This window comes from Drosophila albomicans, chromosome 2R, assembly GCF_009650485.2.
Source record: "Drosophila albomicans strain 15112-1751.03 chromosome 2R, ASM965048v2, whole genome shotgun sequence".
NCBI lineage: Eukaryota > Metazoa > Arthropoda > Insecta > Diptera > Drosophilidae > Drosophila > Drosophila albomicans.
The window spans coordinates 23,234,334-23,258,508 of NC_047631.2; the positions used below are offsets into that span (position 1 = coordinate 23,234,334).

General features: G+C 37.9%; 1 protein-coding gene across 1 annotated transcript; it reads left to right on the forward strand.

Moving 5' to 3' along the window:
* The first annotated feature begins 2,216 nt into the window (after window positions 1-2,216).
* LOC117574720 (uncharacterized protein DDB_G0281497) lies at window positions 2,217-21,388 on the forward strand. The gene is made up of 3 exons (XM_034258643.2): window positions 2,217-2,923; window positions 15,831-16,012; window positions 20,607-21,388. The coding sequence occupies exons 2-3, from the start codon at window positions 15,838-15,840 to the stop codon at window positions 21,302-21,304; spliced, it is 873 nt and encodes a 290-aa protein (XP_034114534.1). The 5' UTR covers window positions 2,217-2,923; window positions 15,831-15,837; the 3' UTR covers window positions 21,305-21,388.
* Window positions 21,389-24,175: the final 2,787 nt, after the last annotated feature.

Consider the following 24,175-nt stretch of genomic DNA (forward strand, 5'->3'; position numbering starts at 1 on the left):
GTATCGTATAAGTGCCTGCAATACGAAAAAAACAAAAAACCGTACAGAAATTACCAAAAACAAAATATATACAGCGAATATACAGAAAGTGAACAATTAACGCTGCGAGCATGCTGGGAAAACCGGTACAGCAGTCTAAGCGTTCGACTTATTGTTATTTATATTGTTATTGTTACATGCGCGAGTCGCTGACATGTCTAAAAATATCGGCCGGACATCTATTGATAACCGAATGTCGCGTTGAATGACTGACGTGCGATATAACATACAACACACATAGCTGACATTATTTTGGCAAGCGCCGAAATAAAAGCGATTCATATTTACACACGCGCTACACTCTCTCTATGCAGCGGGGTAACAACGACTTGGCTAACAAAATGCAAAGTTATTTTTTTAATGGGGAATAATTTGCATACATTATTTAGTTTGATGAGTGACAATGATTGATTAAAGAGTGGCAATATGGTGGCAATTGAAAGAGCATACACTTGTCGACACTTTTGGCTAGCTAAACGTACACTTTCCTGTTTTCGCTCATTTTAGCCCAAAAAACCATTGACCGCCAGCTGGAGAGAGGGGAAGTGCGCCGAGTGTGGGTGGCGCGTGTTTGATTTGCTTGCAAAAAAATAAAATAACAAAAAAATAAATAAAGTTGCCGTCGTCTGATTACGCACTTTTTATGGTCATCATATCTGTTATGCTTATAACGCGTTTTGCATTGACGTAAATGCGAGTCAACCCAGCTGCCACGCCTACCCTGCCGCTTTCCCTTTACCCATCTGGCGTTGAGATGCAAGTTAATTTTTTCCATTTTGTTGGCGCAACTTTTACAGCGATTCTAATGTGGAAATGGTCGTGCTTTCCCTTCCTTCCTTTGCCATCATATTTTTTATGGCTCCATTTGCTTCTTCTTCCACTTTGTTTGCCTCTTTCTTTTGTTTCGCCTCACACGTGTAGGCAATTGAAACTGAAAAGTGTCTGACACTAAGCGCAAAAGCAAAAAAAACACCCACGAGCCCATTAAAATCACTCATAGACATAAGGAGAGCTTGAGGTGGGCAGAGAGTGCAAAAATAAAGAGAGAGACAGAGAAAAAGAAAAAGAAAGAGTGGAGAACAACAGCTGATGTTTGACGACCGACGTCTCATGTGTTATGCTAATTTCTTTTTTATTGTTTTCGCAACGCTTTTTGCATTCGAGTATTTGGAGCTGTCTTAGTTTGCAGGTCAGACAAGAAAGAAGAAAGAATCGCAAAACCGGAAATGAGACTTACGATGCCGTGTTTACCGTTAGTCGAAGCGAAGCTGCTTCACCTGCCTACGTCCGCCAAATGCCCGTGGCATAGGGCATTGAATTACCTTTTCATTAGCACGCGCAACGCACATCAGCCGAGAGAATCTAACAAAATATTCACACCCACAAGCACAGGCTGCGAACACTCACTCACTCACACACACACACAGACACGTTCGCACCCGCAGACACACACACACACACACACAGCGAAACACGCACACTTAACAAAGGAAAAAAGCAATCGGCCGTAACAAAATTTCCGACACGTGCGACAAAATTGGCTAAGAGAACTGCCAGCAAGTGAGTGAGTGAGAGCAATATGAAAAATAGAGGAAGAGAAAGAGAGACAGCAGCAGCAGGAAGAGAGCAAGAGAAAGATATAGAGGAATAGAAGGCGAAGCAAGAGTTTTTTTTTGGGGCCAAACAAAAAGTTTACACGTTGCGTTTACTTTGTTCACAGATGAATGTTGCCAGCAACATTTGCAGCTTCGCAACATTTGTTGCTGTTGGCTGCTGGCTGCTGGCTGCTGGCAACATTGTTTTGCATTGACAGCCAGCAAAAGAATGCGGGGGCGTTATTTAGCAAAATGTGTGTCAATAAATGACCAAGATTAGATTCGATAATTTAAAAATAGTCACACACGTACATTGACATTGATTGTCACTTTCCGCCACACGATTGTTTACTACTTGATAACAGCATAAAAGCGTTGCAAATGCACACGTCCGATGATAAAGTGAACACAAATAGTTAATTTGATTGATTGTGCTGATAAAGCAAAGCATAAATATTCACCGTGACAGAACTCTTTCGACATTTGTGTGGGGTGCACCGGCAGCTGTCGCTGTCGCAGTCGCTGTCGCTGTCGGAGGGCCATTTAAACGGCGCGCAGCCAGCAGCGCGGCTTCATTCGGCTTTGCGCTGTCGTTCCATGCGCACCTCTCGCTATCGCAACCGCATATTTGTTAAGCTGCCAAAGCTTTAAAGCTGCAAAGCATTTACGTACTTCTCTTTCTGTGTGTGTGCGTGCGTTCGAGTTTGTTTATGTGTGTGTGTGATACACACTTGTCTCTGCATCTGTGACGGTGTGAGTGCTCGTGTCTAACGCGTAACGAAAGCGAAAGTTTTGTTGCGCGCGTGTTGCCAGCAGCAGCAACAACAACAACAACAACCAACAACAACCTATGATTGCACACACGTCGTTGTCGTCGCCGTCGTCGTCGCCGTCTTCGTAGTCGTCGCTGTAGTCGATGTCACAGTCGCTGTCGCTGTCACAGTCGCATTCGTCATTGTTGTTGTTTGTGTTGCTGTTTTATTCTTACCTAGAATTGATTAAAGGCGTGTGAAAACAACAACAACAACCACAACAACAACAACAACAACAAAATGCTCATTAGTTTCAATGAGCGTGCAATAAATTAAATAAAACGTGTTTATGCTGCCATATTCAGCGTCTCTCTTTCGCTTTACCTACTGCTATCTCTATCGGTGTGTGTGCCAGTGTTTGTGCCAGCCATCAAACAAAGAAGCCAACAGCTGTTAAGCGAAAACAAAAAAACAACAACTTTAATCGCCAGCCATTCCAGCAACATTTACTGTTAAACGCTTTCAAACATCCATCGGGTAAGTCTCGTATACGCAATAAATTTTGTGGGCATAAATCTTCTAGTATTAGAGTTCTGCCGCCCTCCACAGCAAAAAAAGGCCACACGTGTCGCCTGTTAAAATTGCATGTCACAAGCAACGTTCAATATTGCAGAGAGCTTTTACTCTCACTCTCTCTCGCGCACATTTTTAGCGATTATCTGCTCTGTGTGTGTTTGTGTGTGTTTGCATTTAAGAACTTTGTGCCTTTGACGCGTATACGCCGCGTTCGCCCGCTGTCCTTTGCCCTAAAGACAGCCTTGCAGCATAGTTCAACTTGTTCACCTTCCCAAGGACGCGCGCTAAGGATGTATTAGTATTAGTATTATGTATGTGTGTGTGTGTGTGTGTGTGTGTGTTGGTGTCTTGGCTGCTGACGCATCAAGTTTGGCCTTTGGCCTTTTGCTCGCTGCACAAGCTGCGGTGACTGCACTTGTCCCAGTTGGTGCACGTGGCGTATGCGCAATATTGATTTCTCAAGGAACACACCATAAAAAAACAAAAACAAACAAAAAAACGACAACAACAAGCACGAAATTTGCAAACTAAACAAACAACAAGTAAATAATGTAACTCAATTCGAAATTCGAGTGTCGAAAAGTGAGTCGCAGTTTTGTTTTGCAATTGGAGATTTGTTTTTCATTCTTCTTAAAGTCAATTCACCCTTTACAACGAAATAGAGCAGCAGCTAGCTTTATATACTTCTGTGTGTGTGTAATTCCAAGAAACGCTCTCATATGTCAATGGCCCGTCAGACGTCAGAAGTCAGACGTTTGCCGGCAAAACTGGCGGGCGTTCCCAATAGCACAGACACACACACAGAGAGTTAAAAGAGTTCTCAATGGAAATTGCCGCTCGTAAAGCGGAGCGTGTGAAGCGATTCGCCTAGAGAAAACCTTCGAGTTTAACTCAACCAAAAAAAAAAACAAAAAAAAAGAAGCTAAACAAAACAAAAGATAACATAAATACACAATGTGAGCTTTGCTTGGTATTAGCGCCGTTTCAGCAAAAAAAAAAGAGAGTTCGACTTCGACTCTGACTTTGACAACAACATATTCAGCTCGTCTGTTTGTTTACTTATGTGAATCAATTCCTTTGTTTTCGCCTTTGAGTTTTGATTCTCACAAAGCGCTGCAATTGCTTGAGCAATCGAATGCCAACCTAATGCAAAGTAAATACATTTTTATAAATAAACCATGCGATGAATAAAGCTAAAAAGGGAACGACTTGAAGATACTATGCATAAAGAGCGGATGTCTGTTGTTTGTTTCCGTTGTGCAGTCAAACGTAATAATTTCATTAAATTTACCTTTGTAACAAAAGCGTACAAGATTTACAAGAATAATAATAATAATAATAAGCCGGTTCAGTGCTCCCGTAAAATGCGTATGCGTAATATTTCGTAGAATTCATTCAAGCCGGAAGCTCTAAAAATATACATATGTATGTATGTATGTATGTATATGCGGGATCCTCGTCAAACTGTAAACCTAACGCACGCGTCTTTGAAATATTAATTTGGCATATTAATAGCAAATGGCCGACGGCCTATACATTACACCTCATATTATTCTGTCCATAATAATAGATTTATAATTTGGGCTTCAACGCGTCGCGCATTAAAACTTCAAGATTAACCAAAATTATAAAATGCCTCCATTAATATAAACAAACAGTGGCAAAAAAAAAGCGAACGAGCGAAACAAAAACAATCGCGCTTCGCTGTTCACAATTGATTAGGCCAGAGGGGAGAGGGGAGAGCGGCAGTTCGGTTACCCCAGCAGCAACACGTGCGTCGTTAATTCAATAAAAACAACAAGAGTAAATCACGCACACACACACACGCACAAACACACACACATACACTCTGTCTCTCTCTCACAGGCAGCATAAAAATTCATTAACACGATGCGAGCGCATTTCACACTGACACAGCGTGTTTTGCGACTGTGTGAGTGCGTGTGCCTGTCGGTGTGAATGTCTTTTGTATGTGTGTGTGTGCCAGCAGAGATATTTTTGTGCAAAAAATAAAAACATAGACAAATACATTGTTTACTGTTGTTGTTTTGTTAGCAAGCTTTTGAAAATCTTTTTATAAGATTTCTTTGTTGTGTGTTTTTGTTAAATGCAATTTGCAATTAACAATAAAACTGATGTAACATCGCATTAACTTGGAGAGTGTAATTGGAATAGCTTTATTTCAATTTCAATTTAACCTTGCACAAAATGTTCGCTACCTTTGCGACAATGTTGAAACAGGAATTAGTAGATGAAATATCGCAGAATTATCTTGTGCATTTCTAATCGCGCTTCAGCCGAGTAGCTCCAGCTGGGTAATTTAATTGAGACTCGCTCGCGCGTTCACACAGCTCTTCCCCTCTTCCCCCCCTCTCACTCTCTCCCGTGCCCCTCTCATCGTTGCTCTACACACACCAACTCAGAGTCCGTCTGTCTGTGCCAAGCTCGTGGCAACAAAAATTATCGCCATTTCGCAGTCACTGTCGACTGCGACTGCGACGTCACTGTCGCTATCTCCTCTGTCGACGCTGGCAGCGAATTTGCGTCCGCGTCACTGACTGCGATTGAATGACAAAGTCTTTTTAATTTATGCAGGCAACTACAAATTAATTCGCTTTTTTTGCTTTAGCTTTTGGTTTTATTTTCTACCGGCTTCAGCTCCCACACGTGTCTGCTTTTGCTGTCAGTGTGTGAGTGTGAGTGCGCTCATGTCTATGTGTGTGTGTATGTGTAATCCCATTTTAAATTGTAACAAACAGCTGCTGTAAAAGGCCCATAAAAGTTAAATACGATACACGCGTTTGTTATAGTCACTGACAAACGGTAGCAATAACAATAAAAAATTGGCTAATTTTCAATGACACAATTAATTTATTTTTTGTTTTTATCGTTTATATATTTTTTAATGGCATATTATGGGGTTTAGAAATTGATGATGTTAAATCCGTTTTATGTGCGAGGAATATTGCGAATTTTGTTTAATACTCTTATTGTTTGCCATTATAATGTGTTCAGAATGTTGTCAGTTGACATAAAAATATTTTTTTTTATTATTTGACCAAACACTTTTTGCATGAAATATTCGAAAATTTTGCTAGTTGACAATGAAATAAGTTTTTTGCGAGTATTATAGATGACATTAAAATGTATATTTTAATTATTATTGGTTTAACAACTTTTTGAATGTATTAAATATTTGAAAAATTTGCTACAGTGCATTGAAATCTTTTTTTTTATTTTTTATTCTTGTGGTTGTAAAGTTAGTTTTCTTTTGCTAGTATTGTAGATGACATTAAAATACATATTTTATTATTATTTATTGTAATACATTCTTGCATTTATTAAGTATATGAAAATTGGTTACATTATATTTTTTTCTGTTATGGTTATTAGGACAATTTTTTTTTTGCAAACTATTTTAGAAGGTATCGCTTAGTTGATCACTTTTGTTTGCCGGCATGCTTTTCACAATGACAGCACTTTTATCAAAAGTTCTTCCGAATAGAGTAGTTCTACAAATAATGAGCGCAAACGTAAAAACCCAAGTTGCTCGTAAAAACCCCCGGGCAACATCCTCTGTACCAAATGTGTGTGTTGTATGAGTAATAATTTGGTACGTTTAAATTAAGTTGAAGTTTCATTGTGAGGGAAACTATAAATTCAAGGTTCACATGATGTGATTTGCATTTATATACGAGTACAAATCGTACACATGTATTATATATATATTATATGGGTGTATATCAGGCATTAGCCTTAACAATAAACAATAAGAGAAACACAACTGCAGCGACGATAACCGACACTAGAGCTAATTGCTGACCCAATAATGCGAGTCACACGCGGCTCTGTATGTAACTGTAAATTGCCACACGCGCGTGTTGTTTGCCAATGTGTGAGTGTGTGTGTGAGTATGATTATATGTTTGAGTGTGTGTACAAAAGAGAGAGAGAGAGAGAGAGAGTAGTTGGGGCAGCAAGTTCAAAGCGCCGTCTCTAACCTGTCTCTATGGACTTGTTCCGCCTCTCACCGGCTGCACTTGTCATATACAAACATATATTTAACCACACACATACATAGACACCCAACACACAGACAGACACTCAAACAATCACATAGTCTGCGCATTGCGATGACCGTCGACCATAAAATGTCACACGTGCCGCAGTTTTGTCATGATAATATACAAACTAGGTGGAATGGGGCACAGACGCCAAATGTTCTTTGAGTTTTTTCTGTTCTGTTCTGTTCTGTTTACTCTAATGGCTGCCATGAGCATTTTAGATTAGCAAATACAACAGAGTACATTATTGATTAGATCGGAAAGTATTAGTGCCCCCATATTGGATTGGAGCTAAAAATATATCGATGTTAGCTTAAACACTTATACTTTATTTTTTTCTCTTGTAGAGCATTTGATAGTCGCTTATGCTCGCTAGAGCTGCATTCTAGCTTTGTTGTTGTTATTTGAGCTAATTTTATGGTTACATTAGCGAATTATTTTTGCTGTTATTCGCAGCAGCAGCAGAGTTAAGACAAACATAAATTAAACTGACGAAGTCGTAGCCCCTCTGCTGACGATGACGATGTTGATAATTATAATAATGGTGATGGTGATGGTGATGATGATGATGAGCAAACAATAATAAAAAGCAAACACACGCGCCGCGTCGTGGTTAGCTTTTATTTGCCCTGTGGTTGTGCTTCTGTTTCGCCTCCTCTTTTGCCTTTTGGGCGGCCACAGCTGCATATTTTCGACAGCCAGGCTTTGTCTTTGCCTCTGTAACTTGATCCCATAGAGAGAAAAACATGCGGCGACCTTGCTCAAAACAAACCGTAGTTGTAGTAAGCTTCTCGGAGAGAGTGTGAGTGTGAGTGTGACGAATGAAGAATGCCTGACTGACTTATCAAGCCACGCGCATGTCAGCGCAGCGACGACGACGCTGCCTACTTTAAATAATACTAATATTTATGAGATTTGTGCGAATGATATCTAGAAATAGTTTCACTCAGTCATCATCCGGACAGCCCCTTAGCAAATTTCGAGAAATGGAAATAAATAAACAATATAATTTTGACGTGCAGCACATGTCGCATTTACGATGAATTCTGTCAAGTTTTACAACTCAGTTGTTAAAGGCGAAAGTCTGAGTAATTTTAGTTCTAAATTTTATCAGCTTGAAGTTTCTTGGAATAGAACATGTTTTAGTTTTTAATTGCTATCTATTCTTGGTAATTTTCGACTTTGCCATTTGGTGTTTGGATCATGATTTGTCAAATCAAAAGCTGTCAATTATGAATTCGATATATAATTTATGGTTTTCAAGTGACAAATGATGATTTGAATCATTTAATTATAGATTTTACGTTAGATATTAAAGTGAGCGCAAAATTAGTATTCATATTTATATTATTATAAATGACTTGACATTTTTTTTTTTTGGGTAATTATTGATTTAGCACCACACGAGTTTTGCATATTTGTATATATAAACAAGTGCAGCGACTTAATTTGGTTGTTGTTCAATATTCGATGTATTGTTTTTTTAAAACAAATATTATTGTTTTCGCATATTAAATAAATTTTATTTTTAAACATGTAAATAATAATTATTGCAACAGTAAGAAAGTTGATTGCTGTGACTGATACTCTACATTTATTAAATTGTATGTTATATTAACATAAATTGGGATAAATATAGGATTTCCCTTATGACCTACATACATTTTAAAATTTACGTAATAAATCATCTGTTTTTTTTTTTTGTTGTGTGTTATTATTTGATCAATCTAACTGTTGCCAACGCTCACGATTATTTTTGTAGTAGAGCGTAAAACGAGAAAAAATAACTTGTGGGTGCGCCACAGGCGGAAGTAATGCGACATCAAGTATACGCCCCAATGCACAGCGGCTGCTACACGTGCCAGTCAAGTTTGTCTGAGTCTGAGTGTTTTATTTTTTTTTGTGTTGTGTTAAGTATACATACATATATATAAAAATCTAACATATGCGAAACTAATTAATTACGTTAAATGTTTCGCATTTTATGATGTGCCAATTAAACGAGCGAAATAAAATTCTCGTGTCAACACAATAACCAAGCGAACAACATTCACCATCACATTTCGATTCAAATTCACATTCACATTCACAGCGATTAGCGTAATACATGGCCCATTAAATGCGTTCATTCATTCATTCATTAAGCTGTAAAACAACAAAAACCAAAAAAATTAATGCAACATCCCATTAGCTAAGAAAACATTAACATAATAGGTATAAATGAGACATTTGTACAATCTAGAAGCTGAAAGTGAATGCTCCATTTAGAACGCCAATGAATCGCGGCATTTGCCACCCATCGAACTAATTCTATATGCATCATCCATCAATAAAAAAAAAAACAGAAAACTACAATCGTGTCGATTCGAACTTTGTGTCATGTTTCACATTTGCATTTTACGAGTTTTGTCAGAACTTGTTTGGGCTCTACACAATTTTAATTGCACTTTAAAAGACAGAAATGTTTAGCTAATTTGATTGTTTATTGCCAACTATATTTATATTGGCATGTGGCATCCACAAATGGTGCTTTATAATTACTTCATTGTTAAAGCAAAAAACAAACAGAACCTTTGTTGTCATATGTGTGTTGTGTCTGAACTTTAATTTGCATTTCACTGCAAATTATTTAAACTATTTTCACGAGATTTTCAACAAAAATATCCCCCAATTTTGTTGTAACCTCTCAGCCGAACACAAAGCTGCCAAAATCCCCTAAAATCCGATGGGCGATTTAACGATTTTGACACGTGTGTTTCAAACTTTTTGTTTTTTAATTTATATGGCTGCAGTTGTACATAAAAACTGGAGCTCAGAATTGAGGGAACTTTGTAGAGGTGTCTTTGACTATTGGTTATATTTTAGTCCAGACAAGTCTGGGAGAGGCTATAATAAAAGCTGATAGTGTGTCTGGTGTAATAAAATATCAATTAAGTTCCGGCATATGTTTGATTAGACACATTTTTGTAGGTGACGCGTTCTGTGTGTTGATCATGCTTGTTTCACCTGATTCCGAGCTCTAATTTCATTAGTGTCTATGGAAAATATTTGCTTGACGTTGTGGCACATGTAATATCAATTTTAATTCTGATAAATACGTGATAAACCGCCCCATACGTGGCATACTCGTGCACATACTTATAAGTTCGTTGTATGTTCATTTTTATGGTTGAGGGCACTTTTTGCCCAAAGTTTTGACGTGCTCGTTGGGTTCGTTGGGTAAGTAAATAAGACTCAGGCCTAATTAATAGCGTTGCCGCTGCTGTCACACATTTCGTTTTTTTTTTTTTTTGTTTTTTCGAAGGGCTCGAGCATTTTTGCTTTCGTCTTTAACGAGCTGCTGTTTGTTGAACCTTTTGATGATGGTGTTGATGGTTCGGGGCTAGGGGACTGAGGAAGAAATTGCGCGTGGCTGGCTTTTGTTTGCCATTGGCAAAGCAATTGGGTCATCGTTTGCCACACGTGTGGCTCGTTTAATGTTTCGCTTTTTCGCTTTTTCGTTTTTATTTGTTTTGCTTGTCACCATCATAAATTTTTATCGCCTAGCTGGCAGTTCAATTGCCAATACTGCACACTTCCCTAGAAAAACAAAAAAAAAAAACTCACACAATGCTCTCCTCTTCATGCTGTATCAATACTTCGAATTCTCATATTCGCGTCTCTATTTGCCTTTTGACTCGACTCTCATGACGTTTAGACAGTTTTTTAGCAGCATTTTGTTATTTTGCTGCACAAACTCTTGGCACGTTTAGTCTGAACTCCAGACGTATCTAAATATTATTGGGCGCATGTTTATTGTCTTAGCTTGAATATGTGAATATATCGTTTTGGTATTTTTGTTTTTTAATAGTCATTTGGCATTGTTGCGCCCCTCCTTGAGATTATTGTTTCCTTTATTCAATTCATTTTTTTTCCACAACTTCCACGCGCATGAGATAACAAGAAAATTAACACTTTATTATTTTTGTTTTTGTGCTGTAGTTGAACGTTGTTCGGGGTTGATAGATATTTTTTTTGGTTGGCAACGAACGGTTCCAGATTACGGCAAAACAAGAGATATAACATGCATGTGTCTATTGAAAAGTGAATTTATTTGTTAGGGAATACAGAATTCAGAATGAAGTACAATTTAATTGGCTTTTCGATCTCAAATCGATGTTAATCAAATGCCGAATAATGATCGAAATTGTAAAAAGTTCATTTTGATTTCTTCCATATTCAAAGTCATACAATTTTTTTTTTGCTTTTAATTTGAAAATTTTCCATCGTAAATCAAATATACATTACATATTCAAAGCATATACCCACATCATCCGCCTTGGCTCCAGACGAACTTGACCATAGACCCAAACAAACAAACAGGCAGAATCAAAGTAAACATTGTAGACCGGCAATGGAATATTTTTCTCTTTTTCCCCTGAATTGTTCAGCATTTTTACGCTGGCATTGGCGCCTACGCTATTTAAGTTGTTTGTTGTTGTTGTTACTGATTGTTGCTGGGTTTTGTTGTTGTTAGCATTGTGCATGATACGTGGCACGTGTAAAGGTGTTAGATAAAAACTAAGATGACAGTGCGAGGCATAAATGGGCCGCTGATTAAGGCGACGCGACAACGTGTGCATATCGCGTATACGCAGCGCTGGTTGGCAAACAGTGTGCAAAAAGCGAAACCTGCGAAATAGTTGCAATTGATAAATATTGATCAGAGTTAATGTACAAAAGTAATTACCAAGTGCTAAAATGCTATTCAAATGCCACAATTTTAATTCTCAGAAATGAAAACATACAGACTCAAGCACACTCAAGCACACACATGGCGAATGCGTAATGTGATTGTAAGCCAATAGATTAAAGTGCGGTGACAATCATTCAGGTGGCACTTTAGATTGCCCTCAAGGTTGCCTTGCATATGCATAAATTTATAATTAATAGCCACTTGTGTAAAAGCTTTTCCTGTTGAACTTCCTCTCACGTGCAGCTAATGAATGGCGGTGAGAATTGTGTGCGACGAGACTGTGGCTGTGTCTCTGTATGAACACGAGTTTATACAAAATTTAAAGGCTAATACGAGCCGAGGAATTACTGGTGACATTTAAGCAAATGAAGCCCAAGTGCAATATAAAACGCTTTTCACGACTTACGTGCTCTCGAAACATAAACAAGAAAAGGCAGACAACTCGTCTGTTTAATATACCAGCCACAAGCCTGTGTCTGTCTGCTTGTCTGTGTGCGTAGTGCAGACGTCACAAATAACACATTATATGCATGACAATGTGTGCTGCCTTTTGTCGTATGAAACGATATTTACTCTCGCATGCTCACATCCCCGTTAGCTCCGCCAAAATAAACTTCAAAATGACAACGCCTTCAACAACGGCAACTGCAAACCCGAGAGTTTCTTGAACTTCAACTTATTTTCGTTGCCGTTGTTGTTGTTGTTGTCGTCGCTGCGTTGACAATAACAATTTAATTTGGGGTCGCCTGATACGGCTTTTGCTTTGTTCTCGAGTGCCGAGGCTCTCTAGCGAAAAAGTAATTGCCCTGAAAACGCCTCAAACGCCCAAGCAATTTAAGCCACGCCATCGTGCGCCCAATTTCCCGTGTTTTGTCTTAGAAGTCAATGAGCTGTTCGCCGTTTGGTCCATTGTTTCCTTGCCGCTTGTTGAGCGCAACTTTAACATTCAGTTCGACAACTGTGGCGGGTCGTGTCGTGTTTTGTGTGTATTGTGTGTTTTGTGTCGTGTCCAACAATTATTTGGCTAATTTATGCACACGCAGTGGCAGTTCTCATTATGGCCATTGATTGACATGACCTCCAGCAGGTAGCCAAATGCCATACATATAGATACAGCCGGCAAATGGCAGCTCCAGGTGACGGTCTAAGCGTGTTTCAAATTGTTTTGAGAACACTTGATTCGATGTAGCAAACACACACACACACACATACAAAGTGTTCCTACGATTGTGTCTACATGTGAGAGAGATACACGAATGACTCAAGTAACTTATTTTGTTGTTGTTGTATATTTTTATTATTATTTATTTTTTTTTTATTTATTTTTATGTTCTGCTTTTTTTGCCTGCAGCGGCACGTGTTGCTCGTTTTCTGTCCAGTTCGAGGCAAGCCAGAATCATCAGGCCACTTTTCGAGGGGCTTTTATATCATACAAATATTTTTTTATTTGCAAATATAAATGCTGGACAACGAGACGCTTAACTATGATAGGCTGGTGGAGACAGTAAACAAAAATTAAATGTAGGGCTCAACTTAGTAAACAATTCATATAAATAATAAATTCTGTGTTTTATTAATACAGATTACTTTATTTTTAGCCGATGTTTATAACCGTTTAGAATTTATTTAAGGAATATTTATATGTGTAAAAAAACTGTTGCTACATACGGATTTTAGTTGCTTTAGTTAACAACCTATTTTGTACTCTTTGGTATATTTTATGTGTAATAATATATCTTTATACCACATATAGCGTTTGGTATATTTTTGTGTTGCTATTGGTATATTAATTTCAAGTATTTTTTTGGAATAATATTGTTTTGCATTGTTTTGATTTTATCGAGCACACTCGACAGTAGTTTTTTCACTTGTTTTTTTTTTCATATAAAAATGAAGGACAGCGACTCTCTTAAATGTAGATTTGCCGTGCAGTACTCAGCTTAGTAAACAAGCCAAATTTGTAATGTGATTTCTGTTTTATTAATAGAGATTACTTTATTTTTAGATGTTTATTTTTAGAAGAGTATTAAAGCTTCAGTAAATATGATAAGTGAGCTTTTGGGTCTATTTCACATTGCCATATCATTTGTTTATGACTCAGTTCAGCTCAAAAATTGTTTTGCCACCTTCCTGCTCAGACTGTTTCACTGTTTCGTCGCGTCTCTTCTCGTCTTTCCCCCCTTCCCCTTGTTGACCGTGTCCACTGCTGAGGGGATACTACGAAAAACAGCGCGTGTACGTCAAATATGCCATTGGGGCCATTCGTTAAAGCTTGGCATACGTTACGCTTCTTGGTTTTTGTTACATTTTAATGCCGGGGATGTGGCCAAGATGATGATGGCTTAGCCATGATTCTAGAGGTTCAACCGAAAAGTGTTTTTGTATGCACATATTGCCGGATGTTAGAATGAAAGCAGCAGCAGAGGCAGCAGCAGAGCCAGCAACAGAATAAAGCAGAAGGCATAAATAATAAAATGTAATTTCAAGCTATGCATATTGGCACATCGACAACAATTTTGTTTTGTTGGCATTGTGAAATCCGCTTAGCTGACACGCCCACACGCCTCTCCGCCCCCCAAAAAGTACTTAAAATGAAAATGCCTCTTAGAGGCCGCGATGCCGCACACTTTCCAAATGTAATTACACTCAAGAGATACACGTGCCGTCAACAACATCGCCATCGTTGTCGTCGTCGTTGTTGTTGTTGTGGTTGTTGTTGTTGTTGTTGTTGTTGTTTTTGGGCTTTTTCAATTTGAATTTGACTGCCTCACAGGGCTGCTTTTGCCTCTGACTCTTACTCTGTTGCAGCCCTGTGGCACAGCTCATCTTACTGACAGCTCGACACAATAACAAGAGTCGAGCACTTGAGAAATTTGCATGTGCGCCAAAATGTTGACTATCGATATACATATATATATATAATTTGTATATATATATATTTAGAGTATTCTTCGGGGATCCGCCACGTAATACTTACTTGCCACAACGATTGCTGTTTTAAGTTTGTTTACCTCTTGCGAAATTGCCCCGCCAGCAAACGCGCGCTAATATAAACATAGTCTTGGGCCATGGCCATTGCTAAGCTTAGATTTGGGGCATGGTTAATGAGCTTCAGCTGCGACTCTGACGGCGACTGCGACTGCCAAAATAATCTTACAGCTGTTGTTGCTGCTGCTGCTGTTTTTGCCACTTGTGTGGCTCTGCTCTGGCAGCTTGTTGGCATCGAATGACAGCTCAGTTGGTTCCGTCAACGGCTTTTGGGAATTCAGGGCACCGTTACTCAAGGGCAATATACCTTGTTTATCTTTCTGAATGACTAATGCACTGCAAATTCCAAGAGATTAAACGCAATGATGAAATATACATGCTTAATAATAAAGATGTTTTCCACAGCTTAGTAACTAATACTCAAGTGTGTTATTAAGCAGCTGCTGCCTGCCGGCAACCTTTGTTGTATGATGTTTACACACGAGTCGAGAACAATATACTCGTGCGTATAAATATATATAGTATATAAAATGTTGTGTTCTAATCCGATCATTAGGACTCCAAAAGCGATTAAATATATGAAATGTTATGTCAGCTCATAAATAAGTTGTTAAATTCGCTAGTTAAGGGGGAATATTTTGCTACTACTCGTAAATTGTTTGTATTTAGATCAAATCTTTGGGTCATAACCAAAAGTTGTAGCAAACACAGTTATTAATGTACAATTATATTGCATTAAAGCAATAAGTGTGAGATCACGAAAGCGATTTGTATTTGCTTTGTAAGCTAGTGTAATTTCTGGCACGTGCAAAATTAATAATCATTTTGACTGCCTCCCTTTTGAAATTGCTGTTGTTGATACTGATGATGATGATGATGATGATTTCATCATCACGGAGCGAACATTCGCAAAAGCGCAAATAATTGTCTAAAGAAGTTGATTGAACTCGTTACAGTATTATTATTAAATTAATTTTCGTTGTTTGCAAAACGGGCATGACATTTGGACACTTTGACATCGAGTCAATCAATCAATTAATCAATTTGACGGCCAATTAATTTTGCATTTTCTTCCCTTGCAGTTCCACAATGGCGCCCACCGTCTGCTCGGAGAAGAAAGTACGCGTTGCGGGCATGAAGGAGGCGCGACGACGTGGCAACATGGGCGTGGCCCAGTCAACAACAAACACAAGCACAGCTGTGACAGCAGCAACACAAGCAGCAGCAGCTGGAGCCATACAGAACAGCGTTGTGCTCAACTATGGTGAGTAAGACACTTGTCCATCCCACGTGGCGTATACGTAACATGAGCCATATGTGCTGTCCACAGCATTGTTGCTATTATTGCTATTCTGTTTGCTATTTTTAAGCCATTTGCAGCTGCAACTCACGTTACTTGGACATGTTTAATTAATTTATGTAAACTTGGTCAAGCACCAACGTTGTTAGCCAGTTCCACTCCACTGCAACGTGCCCCCCAAATGTGCAGCGTACGCTTCACGTGTTGCCTGCTTCATGTTGCCGCATGTTGCGGCCGTTGCTGTTTGCTTTGGCACGCGACTTTGTTATGGTAACAATTTGCGTCAGCAATGCAAAGTACGTTTGGCAATTTCTCTGGAAATTCGTTTGTACGACACATTTATATAAGCATCGTCTCCCCAACTTCCATTGGCTTGCAAAGACAATTTAAAAGGCGTAGACGAAGGCTGGTTGCTACAATTGAGCTAAAAATATATCTTAGAGGCAAGCAGTAGCTTAAAATAATCTGTTGTTTATGTAAATAAAATTAAAGCAAATCTGTTGTCATTTAATGTAGAGATTAGATGAGTAAAGTGCTTAACAATTTTCTAAAGTTGATGCAAATCAATTTGAATCGAGAGATTAGACACCTTTTTTAATTTTTTTGCCTGTATTTTTTATTATTGTATTGAAATGATTACAGAAAAATCAAGTAAATGTTTAATGCTCAGTAAATTGATTAAAATAATCTAAAATTTATGCAAATAAAATTGTATTAAAATTATAATACCTTAACCCATAAATTTGCTGATTAAATGGCTTAAAATAATCTATTATTTCTACGAATAAAATACAAAAAAATCTGTTGTCCTTTAATGTAGAGATTAGCTGAGTAAATGGCTTAAAATAATCAAAAGTTTATGCAAATTAAATTATATTAAAATTGTAATATTTTAACCCATTAATTCGCCGATTAAATTGCTGAAAATAATATATTATTCGTACGAATAAAATGAATGCAAATCTATAGTACTTTAATCCATAGATTAGCTGATTAGATTTGATTACTACCAGTCACCTAATTTCATTCTTTGCTTATAAATTCAATGATTATATTGACCTTTAAGACCTAATTCTGTTACTGGATAGGGAGTTGCGATTGCTTGTTAATCGATTTCATCGTACGCAAATAGCTGTTTCATCGTCTTTCAATCATTTATCATAACATGACACTAATTGACCATAAGATCTTTTAGTTTTCTAGGAAAAACGAAATGTGTTAAATAGCAACAAGAACAGCAACAACAACATGAACAGTTAATAAATAAGCTGAAATGGCCGCCACTTGAATGGGCACAAGAAATCTTAGCATAAATATTGTATAAGCATTTATTTGCACACAGCAACCAAAAGCGAAAGAGAATACAAAATATTTTGCACACACAGCGAGTATGCGATATGTCGTAACCTTTATTTTGTTGCCAGTTTGGTGTGTGGCACGTTTTTTGGGTTGCCCCTTTTTTCTTCTTATTGTTTTTTTGTGTTGCTGCTTTCGTTTCGTTTCTATGGCGGTGTGCTACTTTGGCTGACTTATTTACAATTTTCCCACATTTGTTGGGCTGCTCTTGGCTTTTGCCGACTTTGCTTTTTATTGCCCTGTTTGATGTTGCTGCCTCATAGATTGTTGTTGCTGTTGTCGCTTGACTTTTTATTGTTGCCATATTCAACGCAATTCATTCTAAATGCTTTTTCTTATTCATTTTATTATTGTTGTTGATGTTGTTGTTGTTATTTATTTTCCTACTAATTTCCAGCAACACGTTAAAATGTTGAATGCTAAATGGGTGTGACGATGCCACGTGCAGGCGCCTATGAATCTTTTACATTTCCCCCCAAACCCCTTCGATCCGCAGGCAATCTTAACGTAACAACCTGGGTGTCGCACAGTGGGATGCAATCAGAAATTTAATGAAATAATTGTGCTGGTCCGCATGAAATTACTTTTGCTGATTCACAGCTAAAAAGTGGAAAAGTTTCCTTCAGGCTTTGAATTCAGCCAACTAATAGCTGTTTGTTATTCCATATGAATTTTATTTGGGTTTGGTGCCAGTGTGCATAATGTAAGGTTCATCGTTTTGCCCTGTTGGCTTTTGTATTTATAGATGTTTGCCTGTTGCCAGCAATAAATGACACACATTTAGAAAGCAATTGTAGGTGAGTTTTGTGGGCATTGCTAATGCCATGACTCAAACGACATTTGCTTTAATTAAGCATAAATAGTAACTAATTTGATGTGAGTGGACGGCACGTGTGTGCCCTCCGTGGCGATGCTAACGAGGCCACCGACGCCCCCAGACCTCAAGCCCCATCACACTCGTGACTCCGAGGCCCGAGATCCGAGACCGCAGACCTTCAGACGTGTGTCAAGACATACAAACGAGAGTACATTTTATGTATGTATGTGTATGTATGTACACGACAAGGCAATGTGCGAGAAATGAGAACAACAACAACAGAAACAGCAACTACGATGATAAATAGATAAATGTTCATTGGCGTTGCTCGGTCGAGTGCAAGTGCCTCGTGGGGGACCTCGACACTTGCATAAGTCGATGACGAACACTGCGCCACTGTGTGGCATTGCAGGAAGTAAGCACACACAAGCGTGAAGGGGTGGCAAACTGCGGAAATTCGAAGGTGACAACAATAACAAAAAGAGAAACAACAACAGTAAAGTCAACACCACATTTCCGCATTAAATATTCTTACGTTCTTACTTACGTCTCATTGATTTGCACATGTTGGAAACACGCAGCATGAAATTGCTTACGTTAAAGGGCAGCGTCTGATGCAACAAGGCAACCGAGCAACTGAGCAACCGAGCAACCAAGCAACAGGGCAACGGCCACGTGGCATCGCATAAGTTGACACACATTTAGTTTTACCCCACTGGGGGAGTGAGATTTTTTCAGTTATGTGATGCAGCAGCATTCATAAACATTGCACTGAGAATTTGATTAGGTAATAGGAATATATATTATGCCATGCTCATGATCAACCAATTTAACGAGCACATTATGCATATCGAATGCTAATTTATGACTTTGTTGCTTAATAAATTGTATTTTAAAATGCGAACCAATTAGGTTGCATTGAATAAGTATTATTAGAAGTATTAATTAAAAACTATTAATCATTGAGAATGATTAAGACACTCTAAGATAATTTGCTCATTAAGGCTAAAAATATATACCTCTATGTGTACACACTCGTAGCTGGCAAAAACCTATTTATAAAATGCGAAATCAAACTAGAAATCAAAGAGGGAGCGCTGTTCATTTGCTAAATTATTTACACATGCGATTGCAGTACTTAGCACCCATTACAATTAAGACCTCAATGCGTCACCTTAGTACACACACATATAAACATATTCACTAATAAACTGGAACCCCCGTAATCAACCCCCCCGTCCGTCCTCCAGCTTGCCCTTGGGCCAATGCCCGTTCTCACGTTTCACTACACTGGTGCAGCGTATCGAAATACTGCTTTATTTGCACAACGCAAACACACACAATACGCTGCTGAATGCATCGTATTCAGCACTTGGGCTGGGCACCGGCATCCAGCGATCTCGGCCATGTGCTCAAAGCTACGATGTGTCGACCCTGACCATAGACACAGTGCCGGAAGCTCTAATTGCAAAATGATTTCTCTCTCTCTCTCTCTTTTTCGAGGGAAACAGTGGAACCGACCAAGTCTGTTGTTTACAATTTACTGTGGGTACTTATATGTGTATGTGTATGGTAGTGTGTGTGTGTGTGTATTATCCATGATTTGTGCAGGCAAAGGCTTTTGCATTGTGTGCATGTGCTTAGTGACGAGTATTGCAAATTGATGCGAATCGCGCTGAAATCGCCAATGTAGTTGACAACAACTGGCCCCGAGCTGCGGTCACGTTTTGCGACACACGCGACGAACAGACAAACAAACTTATGCATATATATCAACAGCATGGTCGCTGATAGTCGCCAATGAGGTCCGCTGACTGATTAGCCAAAGGGGCTGTGAAACATGTGCGAAAATGCGAGCAATGAGTTAAGCTAAAAATAGCTTGCAAAATTCTTGATAGCTAAGGTGTTTCGCAAATATATAGCAAATATAATTGATATAAAATATCATATTTAATAGCAAATATGATCTATATTAAATATAATATTTGTATTCCTTAATGAGGTTATTGAAAATTCTTAAATTCTGTATTTAGTAAAAATAGTACCAGCAATATTTGATTCTGAAGTTACTTGGTATAGCAAATGTAATTATTTGTTAATAATATTTGATCTATATAAAATATAATGTTTCTTCTCTTTTTATTTAAATGCATATTGAAAACTCATCTTCATAATTTACTCTCTAAAAATAACGATGTATTTATTACAGTCATTCAACTCAAGTCCGATTGGCTGTATTAAATTTCGCATTGCATACTTTTAGGCTGGGTTCAATTTCATCCAAGCGTTTATTTGTAGCATGCGACTTGTGATTTTCTATTTGTGTGCTTTATGTTATATTTACTCTTTGATTGACACCTATTGTTTTCTTCGATCTATTTGCAGTTGCCAAAGGTTCAACGCACTCAGCGGGTCGTCAGCAAAGGCGTCGCATGGTTCGTGTGCCCTCCAGACTGCAGCATATCTCGAAGAACATCATATCGTCATCAACATCATCATCATCTTCAGAGTCTGAACAGCAGCTGGAGCGCATGGAACTGGATGAATACACCAACAGTGATTACAACGAGGCAACAAGCATACAGATATCGCGCACACATTCCAGCGGCAGCAGCAACAACAACATCAACATTAAAACAGTATTACAACCCACAACAGCCAACAGCAATAGCAATAACTACATCTTTGGAAATGGCGGCAACAATAACAAGACATCAACAACAGCCAAATTCTGTGATCAAATGCCAAGTGCTGATGATGAAGACGACGACGACGATGATGATGAGGAGGAGGATCAGGGAGATGGCGACAGTGGCTATGAGTTTGCATTGGAGCCAATCAAGCCACACATTCAGCAACAATATCACTCACACAATGAGGGACTACTCTCCATAGCCCTGAAGACTATCAAGCTGGTGCAGCGAAATAAATTGCTACAGAAGCGTTTGGCTCAGTTGCAGCTAGAGACGTCCGAGTTTATTGCCTCGGTGCTGGCTAATCCCGAGAATCGTCATTTCCGTGACAAAGTCGCGGTTAAGGCGGAATCGCCCAGCAAAGTAAGCAATGTTTTGCTGCGTCATTAAGCGATAAACAATGATGAAAAATTGCTGCATACTTTTGGGCGGTAGCCAGAAATAAAAAAAAACCCATTCCGCTGTGTCACAGAATTTCCCTTTCGCCAGCGCATACTTATTGGTCTCGCAGAAAAACCTATTAGCCGTTAATTGATTTTAATTTACTATTAATTAATTTAAAAATTCGTAATCAGAGTCAATCAATTACTGCAGTCGTCCCTTCGTAAAGTTCCCTTAAAGTAATGCGACTTGAGAGATTCGAATTCTGTGTCACGCGGAATTGAGTTCTGAGCAATTCGTACTGATTATATTTATAATTATAAAACAAAAAAACAAAGAAAGCAAAGTGTGAGTTTAACACTTTGATTATACAAGTATGAAGATACAAACAATACATAAACATATACACAAGAAAATTTATTTATAAAAAATCAGAAAAAAGTCAAGAACTAAGTAGTTGCTAAGTATGTTTATGTTCAACATTTTTTACATCCAACAACTAATTTATAAATATTTAACAAGTCTATTAGTAATACCTAGAACTTTAGGTTTTTACAAACAAAAAAAACTGGCATAATCATTTTAGAAGTAGAACAACGCTTTTGGCTTTATACTTGGCGTTTTATTCAACTACAAATAACATACAAAGCAATTTGTTCATTAAACTAAGCCTAGCAAAAACCTCTATACGTAATACATGGTTAACTAATCGTCAGACCCATAACCCATAATCAATACAAATCAGATAAATCATTAAATCAGAGCGAAACCAAAACAAATGATGAATAATTCATTCGAATTCTGAACACTAAATATGTAATCATGATAACATTTAATTTAAAATTTTCTACTTACGTACATAAATGTTATATCTATAATAGATTAGCAAATAGACAACAATCTTGAATAATCATCAATACAAATTTCAAATAAATTTCATTTATTGAACTGAAAAAAGATCACATGTTGTATTTTTTGTTGCTGACATATTGCTCTTCAATCAATTAATGTGAATTTCAACAGATTTCAGAAGAACAACAAGATAAGTACACAATAAGTAATAAATGGTATGGCCTACAATTATTGGTCGTGTCAATAACACCAATCAAAGCGCTCAAAGACCGACGCCAAACATGACGTTGAGTCGCCGTCAACTTAAGCTTGGGAATTTATGATTGCTTCAGTGTTCCAAGAAACTTCAACGATCCACAAGCACAATTGTAAGATACTAGGAGAAGCACGAAAGTCGACAATAAAATACAAAATATTCTCTGCTTTTGCTGTTTTTTGGAATGCACTTTAATAATTTGCAAACCTATTGCCATAATGTAAAATTACACTTGAATTGTTTCAAGTTCATTCAATTAAATCGTTCCCCTCCCATCTGTCTACTCATGAGCAAAAGCCTTTCGAGTACTATTCAGCGGTCTTTGGTTTTTTTGATTACTTGTATGCGTCTTCTGTCATCGACTCTTATTTATTTTTGTCTGCTGTCATAAGCTGCGCATGGCTTTTATAATTTGACCAAACAGCTTGCCATTAACCTTTGTTTTGTATGCATAAAACATGCGATACATATTCTCGTTTAAAGCTTTAGTTCTTTTGAATTTATTAAATATTATTGCAGAATATATTTCATATAATTTTATGATTTTAATGAGACCAACAAAACAGTAAGTGGACTAAAAGGTATCTCAAAGTTCATCACTTTGACATGCTATTGTTGATTATGTTGCGGCAACTGTTATTGTTATTGTTATTAGTTTTAAGGCATTTTCTGATTTTTATTGCCGAGCTGTTTACGTTTTTTGTTTGTGTGCGCTGCTCACGTCTTCATTTTTTAACGGCATTTGGTGTTAGACACTTGATTTACGAGCATCAGACAAATTATAGTGCCCAGACTCAATCCTAACCCGACTCAGACTCGGAGTCGGACTCGGACTTTGCCCACTTGACACTGAGTGGGCGTAAATGTCGAACAATAGCAGAGAGAATTGTTGCCACCTTTTGTATCATAATAGGAGTTGATGTTGAACTTGCTTTGCGCTCATGCTCATAGAGTTGGAGTTCGGTAATTTATTTGTTATAGTTGTTGTTGCTGATATTGTTGATGGGATTGTGACTGTTTTTCTCTGTTTATAATTTTAATGGAATCAGATTGCTGCGTGCGAATGTTGCTCAGCTACTTGACGTGACGTTGTTGCGGTGGTGACCAGTGGTAAATTGTTAACATCTAAACGATTAGTCCGAACTCTTTACTCGGCCTTGGCAAGGTCGTTGGATGGCTACTTATTTGGTTGTCCGATTAGAGTATAGTAATTAATTTTTATTTATTTTCTCACTTATTGTGGTACACTTTTTACGACCCAAACTTGACTATAAATAACATTTTTTTTTTTGAGCAAACACAATCACAGACCATGCATTTCAATGGCAATTGTAGCACGATTGCACACATATTTTTTGTATGTTTATTGAACTGTTGAGGACTCATACAAATTGTGTGTACTTGTATCCAATATCTGTGATGCTATTGCATTTGTTAGTCCGTGTTGGATGCATAGTTTAGTTTGCCAATTAACATGTGCAAAATGCATGTAAATATTGAAAAGTGCTAACATAATGAGCAGAACTTTGGAGGTTATTCTAACGATTTTCGAACTATGAATGCTTGTATTTATTCCATGCTTAAACCTTATAATGATGTCACTTGACTGAAAGCAATTGAGAACTTTAGACCCAGTCGCTATCTTCAGCCTCTTTGTAAATAGGTAAATTGAATTGAAATTCATTGTTTATTTAAATAAATCTTAAAATTCTCATCCTCTCAAATCGACTTGACATTGCCATCGTTTGAGTCATCCAAACACATTTCCTAGT

Bases quoted from the DNA above. Each gene is read 5' to 3' on its own strand.
- LOC117574720 (XM_034258643.2), top strand. From the start codon at position 15,838: ATGGCGCCCACCGTCTGCTCGGAGAAGAAAGTACGCGTTGCGGGCATG. The intron at 16,013-20,606 runs GTGAGTAAGACA...ATCTATTTGCAG, and splicing joins CAGCGTTGTGCTCAACTATG to TTGCCAAAGGTTCAACGCAC.